The sequence below is a fragment of the Bos taurus genome, chromosome 23 (assembly GCF_002263795.3).
Source record: "Bos taurus isolate L1 Dominette 01449 registration number 42190680 breed Hereford chromosome 23, ARS-UCD2.0, whole genome shotgun sequence".
Lineage (NCBI taxonomy): Eukaryota > Metazoa > Chordata > Mammalia > Artiodactyla > Bovidae > Bos > Bos taurus.
In genome coordinates this window covers 50,488,772-50,514,181 of record NC_037350.1, presented here as the reverse complement: position 1 = coordinate 50,514,181, position 25,410 = coordinate 50,488,772, and the positions used below count along the sequence as shown (strand labels likewise).

Below are 25,410 nucleotides of genomic sequence, written 5' to 3'. Positions count from 1 at the left end.
GCCTCACGTGAGGCTGTGTCTTTGTGGAGAGGCACCGCGTCCTCCCTGCCTCACTGCTCCTGGAGCTGGGACTCCAGGGGACGGCGTTACACGACTGCCTGAGCCCGGACCTGCTCCTGCAGGAAGGGCCCCGTGCTCACCGCCAGTGTGCTCAGGCCTTTGTTCAGTACTTAAAACCCTTAAATCAGCTGAAGCAGGTGGAAGGCTAGAGGCGCCCGTGGTCAGAGGGCCGGCTCAGCTTCTGCTCACAACCTGCGCCTTTGGCCTCGCCTTCATGAAGGGCTTGCCTGTTGTCACGGATCCTCCGAAATGACCGGTGGCCTGTGAACTGCTGCTGGAAGCTTTCCTTCACTCTTTGTTCTGCCCTGCAGTGGGAGGGCTGCGGCAGCCTCTGCAGGCTGACCCTGGCCTTTGAGTTGTGTGGACAGGGGCCAGAGGGCTGACAGCCCATGGACCAGGTACAGTGAGGCCGGGACTCAAGGCCTCTGTGGACACACAGCCTCCCCCAGGCACTCAGCAGTGACCCCCATGGGGTCAGGAGGAAGGGGACCCACTGAGCCAGGGCCCACGCATCACCCCTACGTACCAAACACGAAGTTGTCGGGCCTGAAGATCTGGCCGAAGGGTCCAGACCTGACGGAGTCCATGGTGCCCGGCTCCAGGTCCACCAGGATGGCCCGAGGCACATACTTGTTACCTGCGGGGACACAGCAGGACTCAGACCTGGCGCTCGCAGAGCAATCAGACAACGCCCTGCTCTCCACGCCTCTCTGGGCAGAGCTCATCCCAGAAAATTCCAGCAAGACGCAAAGAGCAGATTAGAGGAGGTTTCTGCTCTACAAAGGGAGGTGAGGGCCTGCCCGGTCATGACCCGAATGCAGGGAACTTCAGGGACTCTGAGGGTATTTCTGAGCAGCTGACTTTAAACGCATGCAGGGAACATTTCTTTGTCGTGTGTGTGTGTGTTCCTGCTACACAGGGGCTGCCAGAGAACGGAACACAGGAGAGGGGGCCGAGCACGAGGCAGTCCTCACCAGCAGCTTCGTTGTAGTACACGTTGATTCTCTCCAGCTGCAAGTCACTGTCTCCATGGTAACTGCCAGTGGGGTCGATGCCATGCTCATCGCTGATGACTTCCCAAAACTGGAGACAGAGAAAGAAGCACGTGATGGTCTGGCATCCTAGGTGTCAGCACGATGGCCCTTCCCTCCTCTCCTGTCCTTGGAACAGTGGCAGTGTGGGCAGACAGGCAGGGAGCCGCAGACAGGCCCGCAGCTGCCACCCTGCTCCTCCAGCAGCGTCTGCGGAGGGGCTCGGGGATGCGCAGAGCATCAGCTATATCAGGAGACAGATTGGGAAGTGGGGAGGGGCCCTGGAGGAGGAGGGAGGGCATGGCTGCAGATGCTCGGGAGGCTGGGCCCCCAGGCAGGGCTGGGCGTCAGCATCCCAGCGGATGGACGGTCACCTCTGGGGGCAGCGGCCAGAGCTGGGACCACTCCAGGGAGCAAGGCAGGGAGAGCAAGCCAGTGTAAAATCAGCTGGCTGCGGCAGGAAAGTGTTCTCTGACGTTAGCAGCCCGGCAGCCTGAACCATCAAGGGTACAGTCTTCACCTGAGCACTTGTTTCAGCCTGTGGCCCGTGCAGGGAGCCGGCCGATGTTTGGTAAGACATGGGCAGCTGTGAAGACCTGGCCGTCACTCCTGCTGTTTCATACGGATCCAGTCTGTGGTCAGACGCTCCGAGGGACGAATTACGGTCAGTGTGAGGTTGACATGGGTTGATTGGTTTTCAGGGCTGGGTGGACTTCCAGTTTCTTGTTGGCCCTGTTGTCATCTGCTGAGCAAGTTCCTAAACCGATGCTGTTAGAGGGTCTTAGAGACTGGGGCTTTCACCAGAGGGGTGCTCAGGAATGTTATTTTAACAAATATTCTAGGTAAATTAGGGAGGAAAACACAGGAAGGGAGCTGTTGAGAACACTCTGAGATATCGGGCCTGAGGCCTATTTCAAGGGCAGAGTCAGAAGGGCAGTGGCGATGCGATGATCTCTCAGTTTGCAGGAAGTGCTTCCGCGGTGGTGCAGACATGTATGAGAACGCCCACACGCTCGTTACTCCTGACCTCTGCTCCAGGGCCCCTGTGGTCAGCCGGGACCACGCCCAGTGCCGGCCAGCTGTGGAGGGCCGTTTGCTGAGTCCCTGGAGTCTCTGGTGATGACGTGAATGTCTGGTGAGATTGTCCTCTGTGCTGGTCGCGTCCTGAAGCAGAGTGTGTGGAAGGTGTGGGCTTCTGGCCCTCGGCTGAGTGGCTCCAGACACAGGTGTTCACCTGAGAGCCCCCAGAGCCCTTAGTCTCTCCCTTAAAATCATTTTATTTGGTGCTGCACCAGGTCTTAGCTGCAGCATGGGAACTCTTGGTCGTGGCCTGTGGGATTTGCTTCCCTGACTAGGGACCGAACCTGGGCCCCCTGCACTGGGAGCCTGCAGTCTTAGCCGCTGGACCACCAGACAAGTCCGCAGATCCCTTAGTCTCTTGTTCCAAAGCTTCTTAAGAACCTGGCAAAGAAGGAAGGTCGAAGCCTGTTCCTGCGGCCTGATTCTGCACGTCGGCTCGTAGCTGTAGTGTGCTTGAGTTCCATAAAGACGGCCACAGAGAGCTTTCCGGTCGTCTAGTGCCTGGGAACCGAAATCAGAGGTTAACAGTGTCCTGATGATAAAAGAAGGCCGTTTGGTTAAAGATTAGATAAGGGCCAGTAAATAAGACCGGGAGTGACAAGTCTGTTCCACGTGCAGGCCTGGTCTTCCCTGTGTTGGCCACACCCTGCCGAGGGGAACCCTTGTAGAACCAAGAGGTCGTATGGCCCAAACCTGGCCCCACGTCCCAGATCCTAGTCTGTCTGAGTTTCCTGCCCCAGCTGCTCCAGGCCCGCTTCCAGCCTCCCCCCCAGGGTCTCCCTGAGGGCAAGTGATTGAACTTAGTGCGAAAGGAGACCTGCAGCATGTGGTGAGGGTATGACGGGGTCGGGTGTGTGGGCAGGGCCATCCTCAAATGTGCCCAAGAGGCGCTCTGAGCGCAGGACTCTCAGGTGAGCGCCCGGGCCGGCCGTTCTCTGTGCCCGTCGTCACGCGTGGATGCATGTCCCGACCCCATGGGACGACCACAGAGACGGCGCCAGGTCCTTCTCCAGCTCGGCCCTTGGCCCTCTCCCCTTGGCTGATTTCAGTCTGCATCCTTTCCCTGTAAACAAACAGAACTGTGAGTGCAACAGCATTCAGCCAGTCCTGCAAGTCCTCCCAGTGAACCGTCCAGCCTAAGAACCGTCTTAGGGACCTCTGCCCTTGCAGTTGGTATCAGAAGTAAGACTAGTCCTGGAGACCATTGCCTCTGACCTCACGGTTGGCCCAGAGGCTTCACGGTTGGTGCCAGCAGTGGCATTTGCTCGAGTGCCCCGACTCACAGAAATGTAAGAGGAGGTGACCGGGTGCGGGTGATGAACCTGTGGTTCCTAGGGGGCCACAGGTCAGCTAGGGCGTGGAACTGGAGCCATGCTGCTGTTAGCTATTGGAGGTCAAAGTCACCAAGAATTTTGAAATGATGGCCCCAGCTCCCGAGGAGCCCGCTCCCTGGATGCCTAAGAAAATGCAGAGTAACAGGCGACTGTCTGTCCCTGGGCGGTCCCTGGGTGGTGGCTGTCTGTAATGAGTGAAGTGAAGGCAGCATGTTAGGATGGAGCTTGAACTGAGCCAAGCTTGCGTTCAGGCTGCCCTGAGCTGGCACAGGGATGCCACCGAGGGGGATAGTCAAGGCAAAGGCGCAGATAGCCAAGATCCATGAGGCTCCGGGGTAAGTCCAGTGGGGTTCAAATCTGGGAGCAGTTGTTAGTGGATAAATAAAGCAGACACCAATGGGATCAGAATGAAGGTCTTCCTGTGGCGCTCTCTGAAGTCGGGGGTCCTACGGGAGCCCCTGCCGGTCCCCCCACCTTGAGGGCCTTCAGTCTTCTGGAGGTGGACCAGTTCTGGAACATTTGAGGAGCCCCTGGGCCCTGCAGCTGCCTGGGTTTTGCTGCAGAAACCGCTCTATTGACCAGGAGAGCGGCCCGGTTTGCGGCTGGCATACTGCCTGGAGAGCAGCCACCCTTATTGAAGGAGGTAGAAAGCAGTCAGCTCAGTGGACTGGAATGCAAGCTATTTGCTTCTGTGTTTGGGCTTTCAATGACTCATAGGTTGTGGGCAATGGCCTGGCCCTGAGGTCAGGCAGACGGGCAGTGAAGACTGGGCTGTTAAAGGGGTGCCTGTATGGGGCACAGCCTTGTGGAAGCCGGTCTGGGGATCTGAGAGGTGCATTGACACGGGGCCCTTCTCTGCCACAAGAAGAACTCATTTTGGGATTGGGAGGGGCTGGAGTTGGCAAGTGGCCCTCCTTGGGGTGGCCTCCGGGGTCCATGGACTCAGTGGACGTGTGGGCACCACAGCCGCGCAGAGAAGGGCTGGCTCAAGACCTGTTTGTCTTGAGGACGGTGGTACAGTCTGCTCACAGAAGGACCGAGGGAGCAGGTGGCCGGGGTGGTAGCTGCAGGGAGAGCCGGTGTCAGGTGCCGCCAGTCTGACTTGGAGCACCAGCCGTCTCTAGCGGGGTTTGTGGCTGGGGCTCTGGGTCACGAGGCGCCAGGAGTGATCTCCCAGGAACCGGAGGCCCAAGGCCTGGGCATCCAGGAGGAGCTGGCACTAGAGGCTGTGTGTGGGCGGCGGGTGGCCAGGCCACAGGAAGAACTTGGAGCGTCGTCTCCACTGGCAGCGCTGCGTGCATGCCGTCACACGTCGATGCGGGGGTCAGCGTGACTGTGTCCCCACGGGGAGAGGACGACTCAGTCCTCTATTGGGGCCTCCTGGACGCCTCCCTGAGCTGCTCCTCCCTTGCCTGATTTTAACCCACGCCCTTTCCCTGCAATAGACCATAAGCAGAGTATAACAGCTTGTAGTGAGTTCTCTGAGTCCTTCTGGTGAATTACTGAGACTGAGGGTGGATCAGGGACCCCCTCAAGCTTGTGCCGAATTAAGGCAGTCTTCTGTGTGGATCCAGAACCCCCAAACCTTGTAGTCCGCCCTCTTGAATTCAGGGGTAGGTCGGTAGGTAGGTCGCTCAGTTGTATCTGACTCTTTGCAATGCCATGGACTGTAGCCTACCAGGCTCCTCTGTCCACGGGATTTTCCAGGCAAGAATACTGAAATGGGTCGCCATTTCCTTCGCTAGGGGATCTTCCCGACCCAGGGATTAAACCTGTGTCTCTTGTCAAGAGGCGTCTCCTGCACTGCAGGTGGATTCTTTATCGCTGAGCCATGGGGGAAGCCTTATTCAGGGAACATGTTGAGCATTTACTCTGAAGCTGAAACCACCAGGCTTCTCCTCAGTTCTCGGAGTGGGGAGCAGGATGTGGGTGAGGATATTGTGGGGAATATGGTCATCTTGGGAAGAAAGCCCTAATAGAGTGATTATTTTGCCATCTTGTGCTATGTAAACCCCCAAAATTTGATTAAAACAAAGCATTTATTATTAAGCACAGATGCGAGGGCTGGGTGAGTGCATTTTGTCTAGGACCAGCCTCCCTGGGGCTCCATGTCCCGGGCAGCTTTCCCAGGGCCAGTGAAGGATTCACCATCCGTCTGGCCGCTGGCTTGAAGTCATCCATCAGGTTAGTCACACTCCTGCATGTGGCGGCCCAAGGTCCCCCGCGGTGGAGAGGGCAGGCCCCAGTGCACAGGCCCCTCTTCACGTTCATCACCTAAGCTGCTGCTCTATCAGACCTGCACCCAGTTATTCAGTGATGCCTGCTGAGTGGGCGTAGCAGGAGGATAAAATCCGCACTGAGCCCCCCATGTCCTCCAGCCAGCCAAGGCGCTTACACACACGCATGCACACACATGTGCGGTAGATCAGATCTCCCCTTCGGACACAAGGGAACCACTGCAGAGGGGGCAGGAAGACGGCCGAGAATCACACAGCACCAGCAAAAGAAATCAGCTGCTGCATCTCATGCCGCCTGCCTGCACGTTTCCTGGAGCTCCACATCCATGCTGTTTCCTAGGAAACCATCACACGGCCCACAGGGCTGTCTGCCTTAAAGAGGGGGGTGGTCCGTCCAGGGTCCACTCTTTCCCTCTTTTCCTGCATCAGCGACGCTGCGGCCCTTTGTCAGCGCGTTAATGTAGCGAAAACAGAATGCCCAGAGCTTGCCGCTGGGATTACATTTCCAGCGAGATGTTTGTGCTCACTGAAGGACCAGGTTCACTGAGCCTCTCGCCGGTCAGAGCAGTGAGTCCGTTTCTGTTTGTTCTCCCTTTCCCGCAGGCTCTGTCTTCACGGCAGGCTCCCTTCAAGGTGCTGCAGCCTGAGAACCCCTAATCCAGGAGCCTGTGCCCTTGACCCCAGGCCCTCTTCCCCACGGGCAGAGGCTCTGCAAAGCCCGTCCTACCCTGACCTTCTCGTGACTGCGACAGGGTCTGGGGCCAGCGAGCGCCTGTGCCATGGGGCCCGGCCAACCTGGGGCTCTGTCTTCGTCATCATCTGCCCCATGGTGGTCCCTGCGGGCGGCTGCGGGGACCTCAGGAGTCTGAGCCCTGCCCTGACCCCGAGGCAGGCTTGGGGAGGAGGGCTTGGGCGAGGGGCAGGAGCCAGAGCAGACCCTCCTCCCCACCTGCAGTGGTTTGATCTCGCTGCCTCCAGAGCATCTCCTGCGCTTTTCTGAGAAGCTGAAGTGCATTTGCTGTTACGAGCAGCTCTCTTCTGACATAAATATTAATGAAGGCAAGTTCCCGCACGTTGCTGCTGGGAGCCATTTTTCGTGGCAGCATCTTGTGCAGGAATGAGTCGGAATGCCTGGGTCCAGTCCCATGATGCTCGATTGACATCTTCTCCAGCCGTTGGAAACACCCACAGCTGCAGCTGGGCCCCGGGCGGGATGGGCAGGCGTCAGCCTGGCCCTGGGTGGTCCGCAGGCTCAGGGCCGTGGCCTCTGTGAGAAGGTGCCCGCATCAGGGGTCTGAGCTGCTGGGAGAAGGTGCCTGGCGCTTCTCTTGACGGTGTCCTCCCCAAGTCAGGCTTTTCATCCTGGACAGCAAGGGGCGGAGCAGGGGCAGGGCTCGGTGCCCGACAGCCAAACTGGCACCAGGTCCAGCTGGCGCACAACCCCTGGGTGATGCAGCGGGATGCTAGGGGGTCCTGTGCATTAACGACATGCTTCCTGGGTGTGGGAGCAGCTTTGCGGCCCGGGGAGAGGCTGTCTTTGTCCTCAGAAGCTGTGCTCTGACTCAGCGTTGTGACGTCCGTGGTCTACATTCAAATAATTCACCCAAAGCGCGCGCGCGCACACACACACGCGCGCGCACACACACACACACACACACACACACAAGCCAAGGCTACACAGTGGGCAAAATGTTAATGGCTGTTGAAATTTGAGGACGACATGTTGGCTGCTATTCTTTCAACTTGTAGGTTTATAAATAAGTTACTTTAAGGACCAATGATTAGTTCTGGGGCTTCCCTGGTGGCTCAGTGATATAGAATCCGCTTGCAATTCGGGAGATGCCTTTTGCACAGGAGGCGTGGGTTCACTCCCTGGGTCGGGAAGATCCCCTGGAGAACAGAATGGCCACCCAGTCCAGTATTCTTGCCTGCAAAATCCCATGGACAGAGGAGCCTGGCGGGCTGCAATCCGTGGGGGAGCAATAGCGTTGGGCACGACAAGCAGCTAAAAAACAGTGAGACATGAAACAGATTCCTCGTAACGGGCCTAGAGTGACACCCTAGGAAGAGGGGTGGTTTCTTACTGTTTTGGTGACTTCCTCCTTATTAAGGAGGAAGAGTCCAGACAGGATGCACTCTGGTGAGAACTCTGCCTTCAAACCCAGCCGTGAGAAATGCAGCTCACAGAGCGGGCTGGGGAGTTCTATTTTTATCGTGGGCTTTCTTGTCCTTGCATTTTCAATGCTTAATTGTTTTCTTCTTTCAAAAGAGCGTTTGTATCCGCTGGCCGTCCTGCAGCAGGCAGAGTGGGGCGTGGTGTCTGGAGACAGCCCGAAAGTGGAGGGCGAGTCTCCCAGTCTTCCTGGAGTTCTGCTTGTATCGCCTCGAGGAAACAACTCCATCAACCGAACACACGCGGAACTGCCGCACAGCTGGCCACGTAACTCATGGAGCATTTTAAAAAGCAAGTATCCTCTGTTTTGATGCTCATGCAGAGATGAGTGCCTGGCTCAGAAGGGTAAATGCACGTGCATCTGCCTCTCCTCCTGGACTGTGAGGTTCGTAAGGGCAGCACCGTGTCTGTCTTATTAATATGTGAACCCCACTGCCCAGCACTGTAAATATTCACCGATAAATACACGAATCAAGAAGTGAAAACAGGAGAAAGAGATGTGATGATATCTGAATCTACAACAGCCAAGGATCATGCAAATCCGTAATGCCTTTGTTTTCATGATTCATCATGTTTGTAGCAGACGGATGCCGTGCTCCAGGGCAGGAGCTTAGGGAATGACCCAGCACCATCGTATCTAAGTCTGTGTTATTGAGGAAGGATCAGACTCTCATTAAAAGAAAAAAGAGGAAGATGCTTTTGCTTTAGCATGGTGAGATTTGAGGCAGCCTTCTTTATCCCGTGTTCCATCTGGTTTTTAATATAAGTGACTTATAAACGCTGATGACCCCCACAGGCGTGCAAACTGAAGCTGTTTAACAGAAAAGAGATAGAACATGGAGAACTACGAGCCTCGGCCTGTGTGGCATCTAGATCCTAAGGTGTGCCGGTTGAGCACAGTCAGCCTGACGCCTAGGCCTTGGCTCCAGCAGCCGCTGATGGGATGAGGAGGGTGTGCACGTGAGAGCAGAATGCAGTGTCCATGTGAGCAGCACACACTCGTGGAAAGGCAGGAGGGTGTGCGTGTGAGAGCAGAGTGCAGTGTCCATGTGAGCAGCACACACTCGTGGAAAGGCAGGAGGGTGTGTGCGTGAGAGCAGAGTGCAGTGTCCATGTGAGCAGCACACACTCGTGGAAAGGCAGGAGGGTGTGCGCGTGAGAGCAGAATGCAGTGTCCGTGTGAGCAGCACACACTCATGGAAAGGCAGGAGGGTGTGTGCGTGAGAGCAGAGTGCAGTGTCCGTGTGAGCAGCACACACTCTGGAAAGGCAGGAGGGTGTGTGCGTGAGAGCAGAGTGCAGTGTCCGTGTGAGCAGCACACACTCATGGAAAGGCAGGAGGGCCACTTGAACGAGAGGAGTTCCTTCCTCAGGTGGATCTGTTTAGTGCTGGACAAACTGAATCTCAGTTTCAGGGTAAAAACAGCGGCACCCGTGTCTGTGCCGAGGGCTCCTCCTCAGACCCTGCAGTGTTCTATTTTGTGAACGTTAATTGCACATCATTGAAAAGCACTGTGGTGGAGTCGAAAATAATGCTCCCAATAACATACAAATGATACTTATCCTCAGTGATAATTAGGAAATAGAAGTAAAATGATCACGATACATCCTTTTTCTTCAGGGTGGCAAAATTTTTGAATTTGTCCATTGTTAGAGAAGATGAATTTTTAGCACATAAATTTAAAATGTACATTTATTAAAAATTTTTAAATGTCCTAAGTTGTCTAAAAATCAACCTTAAATTCTATGTCAAGCGCCCCCTATTCTGTTGGCTGGAACAACCACCTCAACTTGGTGTGGGTTCATCTCTGTCAATTCAGAAGCCCATCTGTCAACTCGGGGTTTCACCCTCCCCTCTCCTCCCCGAGGCTGGTTCTAAGTTACAGGCGGTGGATGTGATACCAGAGCATCCGAAAGAGGGGCTCTCACCCCCTTTACCGTCATCCACCGGAGCTCACACCTCTCGATACCCGCACCCCCTGTCGTTTCCCAGGAGAGAGTTGGTGCTGACTCACCCTGCCTGGCCCCGTTGAGATGGTTCTCTGGGTGTGTGTGCTGTATGGGTCCCCTTGACTGGACCATGGCGGGCCCAGATGGTTGGTAGCTGTGGTTCCAGGAGGGTCTGTAGTGGTGATCCTGGGTGAGGTTGGCACTTGAATCAGCAAACCCAGTGAAGCAGGTTGCTTTTCCCAGTGTGCTGGGCATCCCCTGATGCATCGAGGCCTGAGTAGAACAGAAAGATGGAGGGAGAACCTGCTGTCTTTGCCCGACTGTTTGAGCTGGAGCCTCAGTCTTCCGCCCTCAGTCTGGGACTCGCACCACCCACTCTCCAGATTCTCAGGCCTCAGGGCTCAGACTGCAGCCACCTCAGCGGCTCCCCTGCTCCTGGAGCTTGCGGAGGAGGGTGGTGGGGCTTCCCCGGCTCCCAGTTCCTGGTGACCAATCTCCTTATTGGTTCTGTTTCTCTAGGATGTTTCTCTAGGATGCCCGCTAGCATACCTGCTGTCTATACAATGTCACTTTGGTTCCCCTGGCCCTCTCCCCGCTGACCGTGCCCCTCCCAGGACAGACACTGACGCTTCCTGAATCTCTCTTACAATGTTCTGGGGCCCAGCGAGGTTGCTGGGGCCTCTCAGGGGCTCTCAGGTCTGGACATGCGTCTGCTGTTTCTCCTCTCCTGCCAGCACATAAACTGGTGGAGGGAATGTGGCCAGTTCGCAACTTCCCAGGGCCCGAGACAGAAGCTGGTGTTGATTTCTGACTTGAGAAACCACCCGGGAGTCCATCAGCTAAGATGCTTTTGGCTGCAAGAAACAGAAGCTCCAGCTGAAGGTAGCTTTCCTATTCAGAGGCTTATTACCTTGTATAACAAGAATATGAGAGCCGCAGTTCTCCAAGTGTGGTCTAGTGAGCCCCGGGAGGTCCCTAAAACCCCTCCAGGGCACTTGCATGGTCAAAATCATTCATTCCAAGTGCAGGACAGACCAGCGGATTTTAATGTAATGGAGGAAAAGTCAGCAGTTACTTACAAGAAGTTTATTACAAAAAAGGTTCTGTAAATTTTTGACACAGTCACACTTGTTTAAGTCTTTTGCTGCTTCTGTGACAGCCTGGCAGAGCTGAGCGGCTGTGACAGAAACTGCACGGCCTGCAAAGGGGAAAACATTTACTGCCTGGCCCTCGGTGCTGTGCTACGTCATTCCAGTCGTGTCCGACTCTGCGACCCTGTGGACTGTAGCCCCCCAGGCTCCTCTGTCCATGGGGTTTCCCAGGCAAGAATACCAGAGTGGGTGGCCATTCCCACCTCAAGGGGATCCTCCCGACCCAAGAATCGAACCTGCATCTGTCGCCTGCATTGGCAGGCAGGTTCTTCCCACCAGTGCCACCTGGGAAGCCCATCTGGCGCTTTAATAGAGCATAAAACACTTTTGCAGATAATCTTAGATTCTACATCTGAAACAACCTTTGAAGAACTACCAATTATTAAGTTTTTGGTGTACTGTCAAAGAAAAATATCCCTAGTTATCTGAGCAGGAGGGTGTGAATGGAGGATTTCAAGAAAAGCGCTAGAAAATAAAATATTTTCCAAAATCCTTTTCCCATGGAAAGAACGGACTTTTCTTTTTTAAAAGCAATTTAATGGCAAAAGTGAAATGGTTACAAAGCTGCCAAATGAGAAAGGATCAGCTGTTCCAGACAGGAGATGAAGCAAGACAGAGCTTGCTTCAGAAGCCGCAGAGCATCTGAACTGCCTTTTCACCTCATCAGCCCGAAGCTGAGGGCTTCCAGGGAGAAGCGGATCTGAGGTCCCGAGCGGGCCCCGCTGTGTGTGGGGCGGGCTGCCTGCCCCATCCCCACCTCTGCCTGCCCGGCGTCCTTGTCCTGACAGCTGGGCTGGACAAGGATGATGCCCGGGCCCCTGGAGCATTTTTAGTCCTCAGCCGTCTCTAACCCGGGCAGGGCAGCCAGGGCGAAGGGCCTGGCAGCAGGGCACCTCCACGGGCATCTCCACAGGCAGGAGTCCCTGCCAACCTGGCTTAGCAAAAAGGCGTTGACGGCCAACGACGTTTTCCCACACTCGGCACCCAGCCTCTTTCCGTGGAGGCACTTAATGAGCATCTGTTCAGTCAGTGAAGAAAGGGAAGAAAAGCATTATTTTAAAAAAATTTTTATATTAAATAGAACTTTAAAAAAAAAAAGGCTGTACCAGGCAGCATGCAGGGTCTTAGTTCCTTGACGAGGGCTTGAACCGGTGTCCCCTGCATTGGGAGCACAGAGTCTTAACCACTGGATAGCCAAGGAAGCCCAGGAAAGCATCATTTCGGACAGGCTTCGTGGGCTGGCAGCGAAAACGGTAGACTACGGACCCTCCAGGCTGGGGGCTGTGGGAACGCCGCTCGGGCGTTAGAGGCTCCGCGGCCCCTTGTTTCACCCTGTGTTCACGTCTGATGCCGCAAGGAAAACTTTTACCCCGGTCCCTCTGGAGCTAGACCTCAAGCCCACCGACATCGCCCCACATGCTTGCCCGTCCCAGGCCAGCGGCTCAGCAGCACATCCCTGGGCGCTGGCTAGAAAGGTCTGACTTCCAGCCCCACCTCTGACGGCCTGAGTCAGAGTCGGCCTTTCCCAAGGTCCCCGGGGCGGAGCAGGGTCTGGTCCCTGTGCTGGGTCATCAGGACGACCTGGGAGGGAAGCTAGCAGCCTGAGACCCCACTGCCTGGGGACAGACTTGCAGCCACATTAACCGGAATCTGCGGTTTTCTCTCCAGACCCCAGTCATTTCACAGGGTGCAGGCTCACACTTCGGGAGGGTGTCCAGAGGGTGTCCACAGCCCCCTCCTCAGTCTCCAAGGAGTTGCCAGCTCCTGCTTGCTGCCCTGGGCACCAGCCATGCCTCCTGAGAGGGGGACAGGGCTTCCCTTGAACAGTGCTGAGTTCAGGAGGTGACAGTTCTCACCCACTGGTAATGCTACCGGGTGCTGCAGAGCCCAGGCGTTCTTCCAGAACTGCGTCTGCAGGAGCCCTCGGGGCAGGTGTGAGGCCTGTGCCCACTTCAGGGGCAGCGGTGACAGTCCTGACTCCCAGCCCCTGTCTGCCCCTTCTCTGCTCGGCAGCCTCGCACTGTGCCTGCTGCGGGCGGGCTCCCACGGGGCCGATGTGGGGCTGACGCGGGGTGGGCCTCGCTCACACCATCTTCCTCTGGCCTCAGGGCTCCCTTCCGAGCCCCCGGATCTGCAGGGAGACGTCACAGATGGACCGAGGAGATGCTACTTGTCCCCAGGGATGCCCACACCTCCCACGTCTCTTTACAATCTCTAACGTAAGCTTTGCACAGCTGGATGACGGGTTCTACACAAGGAGACAGAAGTTCACTCTTACGAACAGAAGCGAGGCGCACACGCGGTGCTGCCCATGAGGCGGCTCTGGGTGGGGCCAGGCGGAGGGCAGCCTCTGCCCTCGCCCCGGGCCAGCACACAGCACCCACTGGCCTTTCAGGGGGGACGTCCAGACAAAGGGGCACGAAGCGAACTGCAGGCGGGAGGAGCGTCAGGAATGCAGACCGCACAGTGCAGCTTTTTCTGCAGAAGGACGGAAAACTACAGTGGGGTGTCTCCCCCGAAGAGAAGGAGCTAGAATCTGCAGCAAGCCCAGCTGTCCTGCCTCCTCCCAGAGACCTGTCAGGATTGCCAGCGGGGAGAGGAAAACAGATCAAGACAAAGGAGATCCAGCTGACGGGGATGGTGAGCGGCGCCCAGCTCCATGAAGGGGGCGCGCTAATTACACAGCCGCCTTTTCCTTAATAACAGCGTGCCTGTTTGAAGAGCTGTTGTTCAAACCAGACCATCATCCTCCTACAAGAACCCTGGTTCTCATTAATATGTGAATCACAGCAGACCTTCCGGTCTGAGGGGATGTGCATGTTGCTGTTCTGTGGAAGCTGGCCTGATTTCAAACCAGGGAGGCAGCGTGACTGTCTCCATAGCATCTGCCTTGGCTGTGTTAGCTTCTCTCCGCCCCGACTCCCAGCCCCACCCCGGCTTGGAAACTCCTTGAAGGCTGGGGTGTGTTCGCTCGTTTGCGTTCTCAGCACAGTGTCACGGATGGGGCAGGTGCCTGATGAATACTTTCTGACGTAATCGGAGAGTGAGCTTGAAGCATGAAGATTGAGACTTTAGAAGTGACTGGTTCCAGGACCCTTGGAAGGTAGTGGCGATGGGACCACAGCCCTGAGTCTCTGTCAATCATCTTCCTCTCTAGCCGCTCCCCCCGCCAAAAAACAGGCCAAGAAACTAACCCTGTCAAACTGAAAAGTCAAAACTCCCGCTCACGCACTTCCCTGGGGGTCCGGGGGTCAAGTCTCTGAGCTCCCACTGCAGGGCCATGGGTTCCATCCCTGGTCGGGGACTAAGATCCCACACACTACACCACGTGGCCAAAACAAACAGAGAAACCAAACCAAACTCCGTTTCGGAATCCATAATATGGAATAAGGACTGACAGCAGCAAAGGAACAAGAAGGCCAGGGTGAAAATGGGGTAGGGAGCTGGACTGAAGCAGACCTCAGCAAGTAAGCTGTTAAAAATTCACTTTGGGAGAGCAGCGTGGTGGGGAGCTATAGACGTGCAGCTCTGAGAACTACCCTGGCCTTTCTGTTACTCCTAAGACTACAGGAAAAGGCGTTTTGCTTTAAAAAGAGCAACAGGAGAAGATCATGATCAAATCCCATATAGAATTATCCATAAAAGTAAGAAGAACTACAGTAATGTCTCTGCAGATAATGGAAGTACGGCTAAAAGACAACAGATCCAAATGGGTGAAAACTGCAACCTAAAATTCCAAAATATCTGAAAAAATTAAAAAAAAAAAAACAAGCAAAATATAACAGACCTGAAAGAAAAATACATTAAAATTAGAAAAACTATAAAATGAGATTTTTTTTGAGGGGGGCGGGATTTGTAAATAGGTTGAAGGAGGAAACAGAACAGGCTCTATCTTGAAGCAGGACTCCGTCTTGGGCCGGACTGTGGACTTTGAGCTCTATGTCCAGTATCTATGGAAACGACATACCAACTGGAAAACCAGGCCCCCAGAAGGAAGAGCCCCAGGGCTCTCCATCGCCTAAAGGAACACCCTAATTATCTGTGTAACCGAATAGAATCATACATTCTATTATGCTTATTGGGGTATGACCACAGGCCTATTGATAATTGTCCACTGTTAACCACCTAGGCTTAAGGCACGTGAATCAGGGTTAACTTTGATTGGATCTTTCTTTCCCTTGGTTCAGACTAGTTTCAGGGAATTTGGAGAGGTGGGTTTGGGCACGTACACTTAGGGTATATAAGGTTTTCAAGGAAACTGGCCGGGGTCCTTGGCGAAGAGGAGACGCTGCCTTGGGCCCGCCGCTGTAATAAACTGCACCCTGCTGTCTGCACTGTCCTTCTGAGTGAGTTCGTTTCCCGGAACGCGTGGCTACTACGAGGTGAAAGAGGTAAGAAGAAAGGAAGAGCATAAATGAAGTCCAAACTAAAAGGAATACAAGAGCAAACACACAGGACAGGTACTTCTGAGATAATTAGCAAGTGGAAGGGCAAAAAAACCATTTTAATCGAAAGGAAATGAAGGGAGGAATTCTACTTCCAGCCAAGATGGGCCAATAAGAATTAGATTCACCCTCCTGAGTGAAACAAATGAAAAACTGAGTAAGATGCATGAAACAACGATTCTCAAGGTCCTGGCCACCAGGCGATGAGTGGCCGCCGCTGAGGAAAGGGAAAGGGAGGTAGCGTGTGATGCCCCAGCCAGCAGTTGGGAGGCAGTTTCCAGGCCGCAGTGGCAGCGGGGTGAGGGGGTGGAGCCCACACAGGGTTCGGGGGTCTCTGTGTCGGAGCAAGACATCAGGACTCGGAGGGCCCAAGTCAGGCTGAGGGAGGGACAGGGCAGACAACGGAAGAGGAAGGGGCTTCACAGAGCATCCTCTCGGGTCCTTGGCTGAACTACATGCCCAGACAAGGGCAGAAACTGCTGCTCAGCACAAAGTTATAAATCAACCACCCTGTGGTGAAAGTCGAGGAAAAGGACAGAAGCTACTGCTCGAGAACAGGAGCGGACTTCCCTGCTGGCTGGTGGTTAAAAGCCCGCCGGCCAGTGCAGGGGCCACGGCTTTGACCCCTGGTCTGGGAAGCTCCCACAGGCAGAGGGGCAGCTAAGCCCGTGCCCCACATCTGCTGAGCCTGAGCTCTGGAGCCCACGAGATACAACTGCTGAAGCCCACGTACCCAGAACCTACGCTGCAACAAGAGAAGCCACTGCGATGAGAAGCCCGCGATCCTCAACGGAGAGGAGCCCCACTGGCCACAACTAGAGAAAGCCTGTGCGCAGCGACGAAGACCCGGCACACCCAAAGTAAGCAAGTGGATAAATATTTTTTAAAAGAACGGAGGAAACTACTGGAAAGCAGGCGACCAAACAAGCCCCAGAGCTCACCCGGGCCTGGGGACCACCCGTGTTCCTGTTAGTTAGAACGAAAGCACTCCTCATGCACAGGCATGGCTGTGATGTGGACTCAGTCGTGTCCGACTCTCTGCAACCCCGTGGACTGTAGCCCGCCAGGCTGCTCTGTCCGTGGGATTCTCCAGGCAAGAGTACTGGAGTGGGTTGCCATGCCCTCCTCCAGGGGATCTTCCCAACCCAGGGATGGAACCCAGCTCTCCTGCATTGGCAGGTGGGTTCTTGACCTTACTGGGGTGAGATTATCCCTGGGTCAAAGACTAACTTTGGACTCACCCTAGTAAAGTCGAGAAGCACGTTTCCAAAGGTCCTTCTAGTTCCAAGTAATGTCACTGTGGGCCAGAACAAGGTCCTACGACATTTAAAGGACTGTAACAAAATGGGAAGTCAGCAACATAAAACTTGCAATGTCTGGCCAAAGATACAAAAAAGGGACTGCCCCGGTGGTCCAGTGGTGAGGACCTCATCTTCCAACGCAGGGCGTGCGGGCTCAATCCCTGGTGAGGGAGCTATAAAGATTTTTTTTAATGGTCCACATAAAAAAAAAAAACTTAAGAAAATAAGATACAAAGAAGTAGGAGAATATGATTCACAACCATTGTGATTGTTCAGTTGCTAAGTCATGTCCGACTCTTTGCGGCCCCATGGACTGCAGCACACCAGGCTTCCCTGTCCTTCACTGTCTCCCGGAGTTTGCTCAAATTCATGTCCTTGAAAAAGATCAATTATAGCCATAGACCTGGAAATGACAAAGAGGATGAAATGACAGACAAGGGTTGTCAAGTGGCTAGTACATGATCTATACATTCAAGAAATTAGAGGAAAGCATGACGTGAAAAGGAGAGAAGAGAAAATTTTCAGAAGACACAAACAGAGCTGCTAAAAAGTAAATACATTGCTATAACATCTGAGATGAAAAATACTTGTATGAGAATAACAGCAGCTTAGACACTGCAGAGGACAGTGAACTGAAGTTGGGGCAGTTAAAACCTGAGGCCCAGAGAAAAGACTGAAAAGTCAAGAAGTCTAAAATGCAAATAATGGAATCCCAGAATAAAATGGGGAGGATAGAAAAATAATTGAATAAATTATGGTGGAAATCTTTATGAATTTGATGAAACTATAAGTTCAAGGAACCCCAAGTAGAACAAAAAAAGAGGAAACCACCCCAAGGAACATCGGATTAAAACAGGAAAACAGTGATTATCTTGAGCAGATCATCTTAAAAGTAGTTGGACAGAAAAATAAAACATAGAGGGAGACGAAGCTGATAAGTACTGATGATGTCTCATACAGCATAAGTCAGGGAACCAGAGAATTATGTCTTTAAAGTGCTGACAGAAAACAAGTTGTCCACTGAGAATTCCATATCCAGAGAAAATACCTTTCAAAAATGAGGCAAAATACTTTTTTCAGCCAGACAAAAGCTGAGATATTTATGGCCAGCAGATCTGCGCTATAAGAAATGTTAAAGGAAGTTTTTCAGGCAGAAGGAAAAGTGATCCACCCCAAAAGAGGGAAGTAGCCTGAATTGGTAAACATTGTGCATAAATCTGGTTTTCTTAATCTCTTCAAATTGTAATTGTTTAAAGCCAAGGCTTGACTCTTCCTGTCTTAGCCTCTGAAGGCTGTCCCTTCTCAGCGGTACCCCAGGGTCTCAGCTGCACGTGTAGAGGTGGCCACCCCCCAGCTTCCCCGCCCCGATGGCTCTCCAGCCCACTACTGACTTGCTTCCCTGGCCTCTACCAGTGTCTTCCTGGGCAGACGAGCAAGCCTTAGGAAAAGCGTGAACGGTAGTGGAGATGGGGAGCAAAAGCCTCTGAGAAATAAAGGAACGAGTGAGTCTGTTTTCCAGTGAACGTCTGAACGTTCAAGTGAATATCAAGCATTCATGTCTGATGAAAGCATGACCTTGTCAGAGAACTTCCCTTACACACTGAAAAGAAACGCAGATAGCAGTTGTCCAGTTCTGTTTTGCAGGACACGAGTCACAGCTAAAATGGGTGAGTGTAAAAGGATACTCGTCAACTTCCCACTCATTTTCACAAGAAGGACCCCCAGTGGAAAACTCTTGCAACCAGAATTGCATTAGGACTCGCATGTGGTGATTTAACCCGGAGATTCCGCACCTCCTGACCACGGCCCCAGCAGACAGAACGCTCCAGGCTGGCAGGCAGGGTGTGGACCCAGGGTAGCTTTGGGTTTTTCCTTGAAACCAGAATGCGTCTCTTTCTGGTCTTCACAATCCTCGTGTGGCCTTCTAACAATGGGACCTGAGAGGTGCCCCTCAGGTGGGGAAAAGATCAGAGTCCAAAATCTGATTTGCACAGAGTGTCCTGTGAATTGAGACAAAGTTCTCTGGCCCTCCATCTCCTTAGTTACAAGATGAGGAGATCTGACTAGCTGACCTCTTCAGGTTACTTTTAGTTCAAGTTCCTATCAGTGACGAAACGGGAGCTCGTCTCTGGTCATCTCTGGGGCCAATGCAGAGATGCAGGATATCTGCAGCATGCTGGGGTTCACGTTCCTTCTCAGACTCCTGGGGTGACTCTAGCCCCCCATCCCTAACCGCAGCTTCTGAATCCACATCATATCTCAGCGGGTCTTGTCATTCAGGTCCCACACCTGCCCAGAAGTGAATGTCCTCCTGGCGGAATCTCGGGGTCGGGGGGAGGGATGGAATAATTCCTTTGTGGAAATGGTGTTGGAAACACATACCATCCCCCCACTAACAAATCCCGTCACACAACGCTAAGGTGACAAAGGAACCAGCGGCTTCGGAAGGTGTCTGGTAACCCAGGCTACCAGGCGTGAGTCCGCGTGTCCCTACTTCCCAAGGCTTCTCCTGAGCAGCGTTTCAAGCCCCTTTATACTGCTGGGCTTTTACAGCTTCGCCCTGGAGCGTCAGCTTGACGCTCAGTCTGGCACCCCCGTTGTAATCATGCTGAAGTGAGCCCTCGCGGTGCCCACGCAGGTTTGCTGACAGGCTAGCAGCCCGCCTGCTGGGCGCCGCCTGTCCACTGCTTTCTCCCGAGTGGAAGGAGAAGCAGGGCTCTTCCAGCGTGCCGAGGGGCACCGGCAGGATCCCCCCCACCTCCGGAGCTCTGCATGCTGTGTCTGACCGGCTGCGGGAAGGCCTGGCCAAGGGCAGGCCTGGGCACCCTGGCAGCTGCCCAAGTGCTCCGGGCGCTTCGGTCCAACGTTCCCCTTCGGTGAGATTGGTAGAAGCTTTCCACCAGCTCAGCAGGAAAGGCACCTGCCAGTTCGCTGTTAAATGTAGAAAATGAAAGCAGAAGCCACCGGTTCCTCACCTGTTTGACAATCCTCAGCACAGGTCTGGGTTTTAGGATGTGTAATATCATAAAGTGAACGGCTGCTCATTTCCACTGGGGGTGCATCTGGTAAACGAACTTATTTCCACACTACTTAGAAAGACACTGCTCACACCTTTTCTTTGAAACTGTCTCCATGCTTCAGCCTCTTTTAATCTGTGAACCCTTTATCCACCCTCATCCTTCTCCTCATCCTCGTGCCCCTCCCCTTCCTCCTTTTTCTTTAAACACACACACACACACACACACACACACAGAGGAGTAGAATCAAATAAATACAGGGTCAGATTTAAAGTAATATTTCCTCTAATTTTCAGTTTGTCTAAAAATTAGAAAAAATCATAAATCTAGTTTCCTTGGTGTTTTTTTTTTTCTTCCTGAAGTGGTATGTAAATGTTTTGCACATTCATTTATTACTTATTCTCCACTCCTCTTCCCAAAATATGAAACTATCTAGCCCAGCTTAATTGACTCTGCCTTAAGGCAGAGCACTGGCACCTTTCTGACAAAGTATAATTGATCCCATAGAACCATATAATCTTAACTGAAAAACCACATGTTAAAAACCCACAGCTTCTTTAGTGACGGAGGGAAAGTCTAGAGGCAGGCTTGGGTTCAAATTCCAAACCAGCATGGTAAGACCACAACAGACTGGACATTGCAGTGGCTTACCTATTTAAAGTAAAATTCTCCAATAATCCAGAATTTATAATTTCATATAAACTCAAAGGTAGTTAACATGTATAAACATAACTGCTGAAAGGAAAAGTTGCTTGAGAATTTTAGTGTATTAATGATGTATAAATCTATGGCTATTCCTAAGTACAGGGGATTCCATTAACTTAAAGTGTCACAGTATCATACACCCTTTGACACAAAATTCCACTTAGGGAAATTCACACAAAATTATTCACTAAGGCACTATAAGATAGAAGTATAAATAACCTGCATGTGTGGGAGTTGGTTAAATAAAATACAGCACAGCTATAGAATGGATACTATGCATCCGTTTAAAGGAGGCAGATATCTGTACTTTAAAGATACACTGTTTACTGAAAAAACAGGCAGAGAAGAGTATTAGTATCATAAGGTGTGAAGAAAGAAAACGGGGAATAATCTACATAGGTATGAAGACAGAATACCTCTGCAAGCAAGGACACAAGAAGCAGAACAATAGAATGCCTGCCCTCCGGGGGAGGGAAGCGCGCAAGAGGCAGGACTGAAGACAGGCGGACTTTCCACTCTGTGCTCGGAATGTTGTGCTGTGTGTGTACAGTAACAATTCCAAGTTTTTCTCTTTTTTTTTTTTTTTGTAGGAAATAAAAGTAGAGTAGGATTTCTCCAAGAGAAGAGTCAGTGTGCTTTCAAGCAGGCATTTCTCAGCTAATAAACTATTTACTTAAAGGCATCTTAAGGGAATTCCCTGGCTGTCCAGTGGTTAGGACTCTGCACGTCCACTTCCACTTGGACAGGGTTCCACCCCTGCTGGGGGAATTCCCCACTAGCCCCACCTCGCAGCCAATAAAAGAAAAAGGGATCTTAAAAGTTGGATTCATTGCCCTTCCTAAATTGCTTGGTTTGATTTTATGCCTGTGGTTGGTTTGATTTTATCCTTCTGAAGCTGAAGAGTAAATTCATCTGAGCATTTACCCATCCCTTCGCTTGCTGAAGGAAGGACTCAGTAGAATGTGTTCTGAAAGTGACATTTAAATTGATAATAAAGAGGAGGAGACAGGAAAGAGGACACCGTTAGGACACAAACGTTTATGTGATTTTAGCCATTACAACAGTAGTTCAGAAAGATCTCAAACGTTACATGGATGTCATCAATATTACAAAAAGAAAAAAAAAGGGACAGGCAACAGTGAAGAGCACCAGAGAGCCCCAGCGCCCGCCGCCAGTGAGCCCAGGCGTGCTTGTCTCCTTCCGCGAGCCCCCCTCCCCGCGTCTCCTCCCGGCCTCCCTACCCGGCCTCCGCTCCGCCTCCAGCCGGCTCAGGCCTCGTCCTCGCCCTCCTCCTCCTCGAACTCGCCCTGCTCGTCGGCCGTGGCGTCCTGGTACTGCTGGTACTCGGACACCAGGTCGTTCATGTTGCTCTCGGCCTCGGTGAACTCCATCTCGTCCATGCCCTCGCCCGTGTACCAGTGCAGGAAGGCCTTGCGCCGGAACATGGCCGTGAACTGCTCCGAGATGCGCTTGAACAGCTCCTGGATGGCCGTGCTGTTGCCGATGAACGTGGCCGACATCTTCAGGCCGCGGGGCGGGATGTCGCACACGGCCGTCTTCACGTTGTTGGGGATCCACTCCACGAAGTAGCTGCTGTTCTTGTTCTGCACGTTGAGCATCTGCTCGTCCACCTCCTTCATGGACATGCGGCCCCGGAAGATGGCGGCCACGGTCAGGTAGCGGCCGTGGCGCGGGTCGCAGGCGGCCATCATGTTCTTGGAGTCGAACATCTGCTGGGTCAGCTCGGGCACCGTCAGCGCCCGGTACTGCTGGCTGCCCCGGCTGGTGAGCGGCGCGAAGCCGGGCATGAAGAAGTGCAGGCGCGGGAAGGGCACCATGTTCACGGCCAGCTTGCGCAGGTCGGCGTTGAGCTGGCCCGGGAAGCGCAGGCAGGTGGTGACCCCGCTCATGGTGGCCGACACCAGGTGGTTGAGGTCCCCGTAGGTGGGGGTGGTCAGTTTCAGGGTGCGGAAGCAGATGTCATACAGCGCTTCATTGTCGATGCAGTAGGTCTCGTCCGTGTTCTCCACCAGCTGGTGCACGGACAGGGTGGCGTTGTAGGGCTCCACCACCGTGTCGGACACCTTGGGCGAGGGCATGACGCTGAAGGTGTTCATGATGCGGTCGGGGTACTCCTCGCGGATCTTACTAATGAGAAGGGTCCCCATCCCAGACCCCGTGCCGCCCCCCAGCGAGTGGGTCAGCTGGAAGCCCTGCAGACAGTCACAGCTCTCGGACTCCTTCCTGACCACGTCCAGGACCGAGTCCACCAGCTCGGCGCCCTCTGTGTAGTGGCCCTTGGCCCAGTTGTTCCCGGCACCACTCTGGCCTGCCAGAGGGAGAGAGTCTTCATAAGTCACTGATGATTGCATTAAATTCTTTTTCACCTTAAACCCTTTAACAGAGCTCAGTGAGTCAGAGTTCAGATATGATTTCAGGTTATCATTAAAATGACCAAACATTAAAATATTTGGTCATGGACATAATTATAAATAAGGAAGGTTAGGGACCTGGCTATTAGAGGTTGAAAGACCTTTTGTTTTAGGTTATATATTAAGACAAAATGAGCACACAGCTCCATACTTTATCTAAGGTGGTCACACCCCTCCACCCTGAGCTGTCCACCATAAGTTTAGCTCCCAGGCCATCAGCCATGCCAGTCACTCACCAAACACGAAGTTGTCAGGCCTGAAGATCTGGCCGAAGGGTCCAGACCTGACGGAGTCCATGGTGCCCGGCTCCAGGTCCACCAGGATGGCCCGAGGCACATACTTGTTACCTGCGGGGACAGAGCAGGACTCAGACCTGCCCCTGGTACCAGCTTCCTTCCTTGCAGCGCTGCTTGTATCCCCAACAAAGGACACAAGACGGGATTCTAACAAGATTCTCAAAGGAGCACTCACACCCCCACCACCTCCGTTCCCTCCACCCTCCAAAAAAAAAAACCTCAGGGAAAGATAGGAATCCTACATCCGCTAAACCACCCTGCCCTGGGGCTACACTTCTGGGGTCAGTCCCTTGGGGAGGCGCGCGGGGTAAAGGCGATTACCGGTGGCCTCATTGTAGTACACATTGATTCTCTCCAGCTGCAAGTCACTGTCTCCGTGGTAACTGCCAGTGGGGTCGATGCCATGCTCATCACTGATGACTTCCCAAAACTGAGACACAGAAAAACCTGCGTTAGGCCACGCCCCACCGCCGAGAGGCCCGAGACACACAATGAAAAACTCGGTTCCGACAGCCCAGCGTCTCCGCAGCTTTAGGGCAGTCAGACCCGCACAGCGGCAGGGCTTGAATTTTGCAGGGTCACCGAGTAGAAACTGGGCGTTTCCTGGGCGAACAGCTGCTCGAGGCGGGAGGCGGGGGTCTCGGCGGGGAGGGGAGAGACTAGCAACTGGACGGCGGGCGCGTGGGGCGCCCAGCGGCGCGGGGGGGTGGGAAGGGGTCGAGGACCTGAGGGGCTGGAGGGGGGTGGTTAGATTCAAGGCACGTCCGGGGACCACGAGATGCTGGTCCTCCGCCCCTCCCCCCGCCACTCGACTAGAGTTCGAGCGAGTGAAACCGATTCTCCCGGAGTCCGGGCCCCGCCCGCAAAGTGGCGCACAGCCGCGGACACCCCGAGCGCGCTCCGGACCAGCGTGCGAGGTTTAGAGAAGAGAAGGGAGGGGCGGCCGGGGACCTAGGGGCCAGACGAGTCACAGCCTCAAGCTGCGGGGTTCCCCCCACTCCCGCCGAAAGTCGCCGCGGGCGCACGCCCGGCTCCGCAGTACAGAGCCGCGGGAAGGTCTGCACTTGGGGAGACGCAGGCCCGCTCAGGACGACGTTCGCGCCCGGAACCCCGAGGGGCGTCAGGCTGGGCCCCCGTCCCCACCCGACCCTCCCCCAACCCCGGGCGCCGCGCCCACCTTGGCGCCAATCTGGTTGCCGCACTGGCCCGCCTGGATGTGCACGATCTCGCGCATGGTGCCGGCTCGCTTCTTCTGGCCCGGGTCGGCGTCTGGTCGGTCTGTCGGCCCCCCTGCACACCCACTGCGGGGTCACCGGGAACGCGCTCGGGAACCAGCCGGCTGAGAGCGCCGGCCCCGCGGGTTCGGCCTTTTATAAGAGGAGGGTGGGGCGGCCCGCGCAGGCCGCGCCCCCAGCCCGAGCCCCCCAGTCCCCTTCGCGCTAGCGCTCTCCAGGCCCCGCTGACGTAATGCTCCGGGCCCCAGAGACCGTCCAGGGGGCTGGACCACGGGCCCGCGGCCAATCGGCAGAGGCTTGCGGGCCGGGCGCGGCCTGGGGGCTGCGCGGAGCCGGGTTGGGGGCGTGTGCATTGTCTAGGACCTGGGGCGGGGGGGGAGGGTGTGGAAAAGCTGGGCACCGAGAATTGGGGGTGGGTGAAGGAACCCATGGCGGGAGGGTGGAGACGCGAGGGTGACCAGCATGGCAGGCCGGGTGTGGGGGGAGAGCGGGCACCGGGTGTGTGGGGGTGGAAGGCTGGAACAGGTGGAGGGGGCGCCAGGTGCTCCGGAAAGGAGCGCTCTGTACTGGGGCGCCGGCCGGTGGTAGCGGCGGTGGCCTGGGTTTCGCTACCACCGCGGACTGCGGCTCCTCTCCCACCTTCGGCCAGAGCCCCCTGAGCCACCATCCCCGGGGAGACGGCTGCCCCTTTCCCCAATCCAACAGCGGTGCGGCGGCCGCCGAACCTCGGCCCCGGGAGGACGTCCTTGTGACAGCTTGTTGGGGCCGAAGGGCCGTGATCCTACACACTTAAGGCCCAAGGGCCCCAGGGTGCCCTCCGCCCTGCCCCCAGGATACGTGCGTCCCCTCTTTTGTCTCCGCCAAGGGCCGCTCGCTCCCTTTCTCTGTGGCTGCGGCATCCGGGGACCGGGCCACCTCGGGGCCTCCACCGCCCTGCCCGACCCTGTCCAAGAGTCCACAGCTC

The 25,410-nt window shown here is 54.5% G+C and overlaps 1 protein-coding gene across 1 annotated transcript; it reads right to left on the bottom strand.

Moving 5' to 3' along the window:
* Positions 1-21,750: 21,750 nt before the first annotated feature.
* TUBB2B (tubulin, beta 2B class IIb) lies at positions 21,751-24,540 on the bottom strand (the record flags this gene model as incomplete). Its single annotated transcript, NM_001003900.1, is given in 4 exon segments — positions 21,751-22,812; positions 23,152-23,262; positions 23,533-23,641; positions 24,389-24,540. Coding segments are annotated over 4 exon segments (1,338 nt in total).
* Positions 24,541-25,410: the final 870 nt, after the last annotated feature.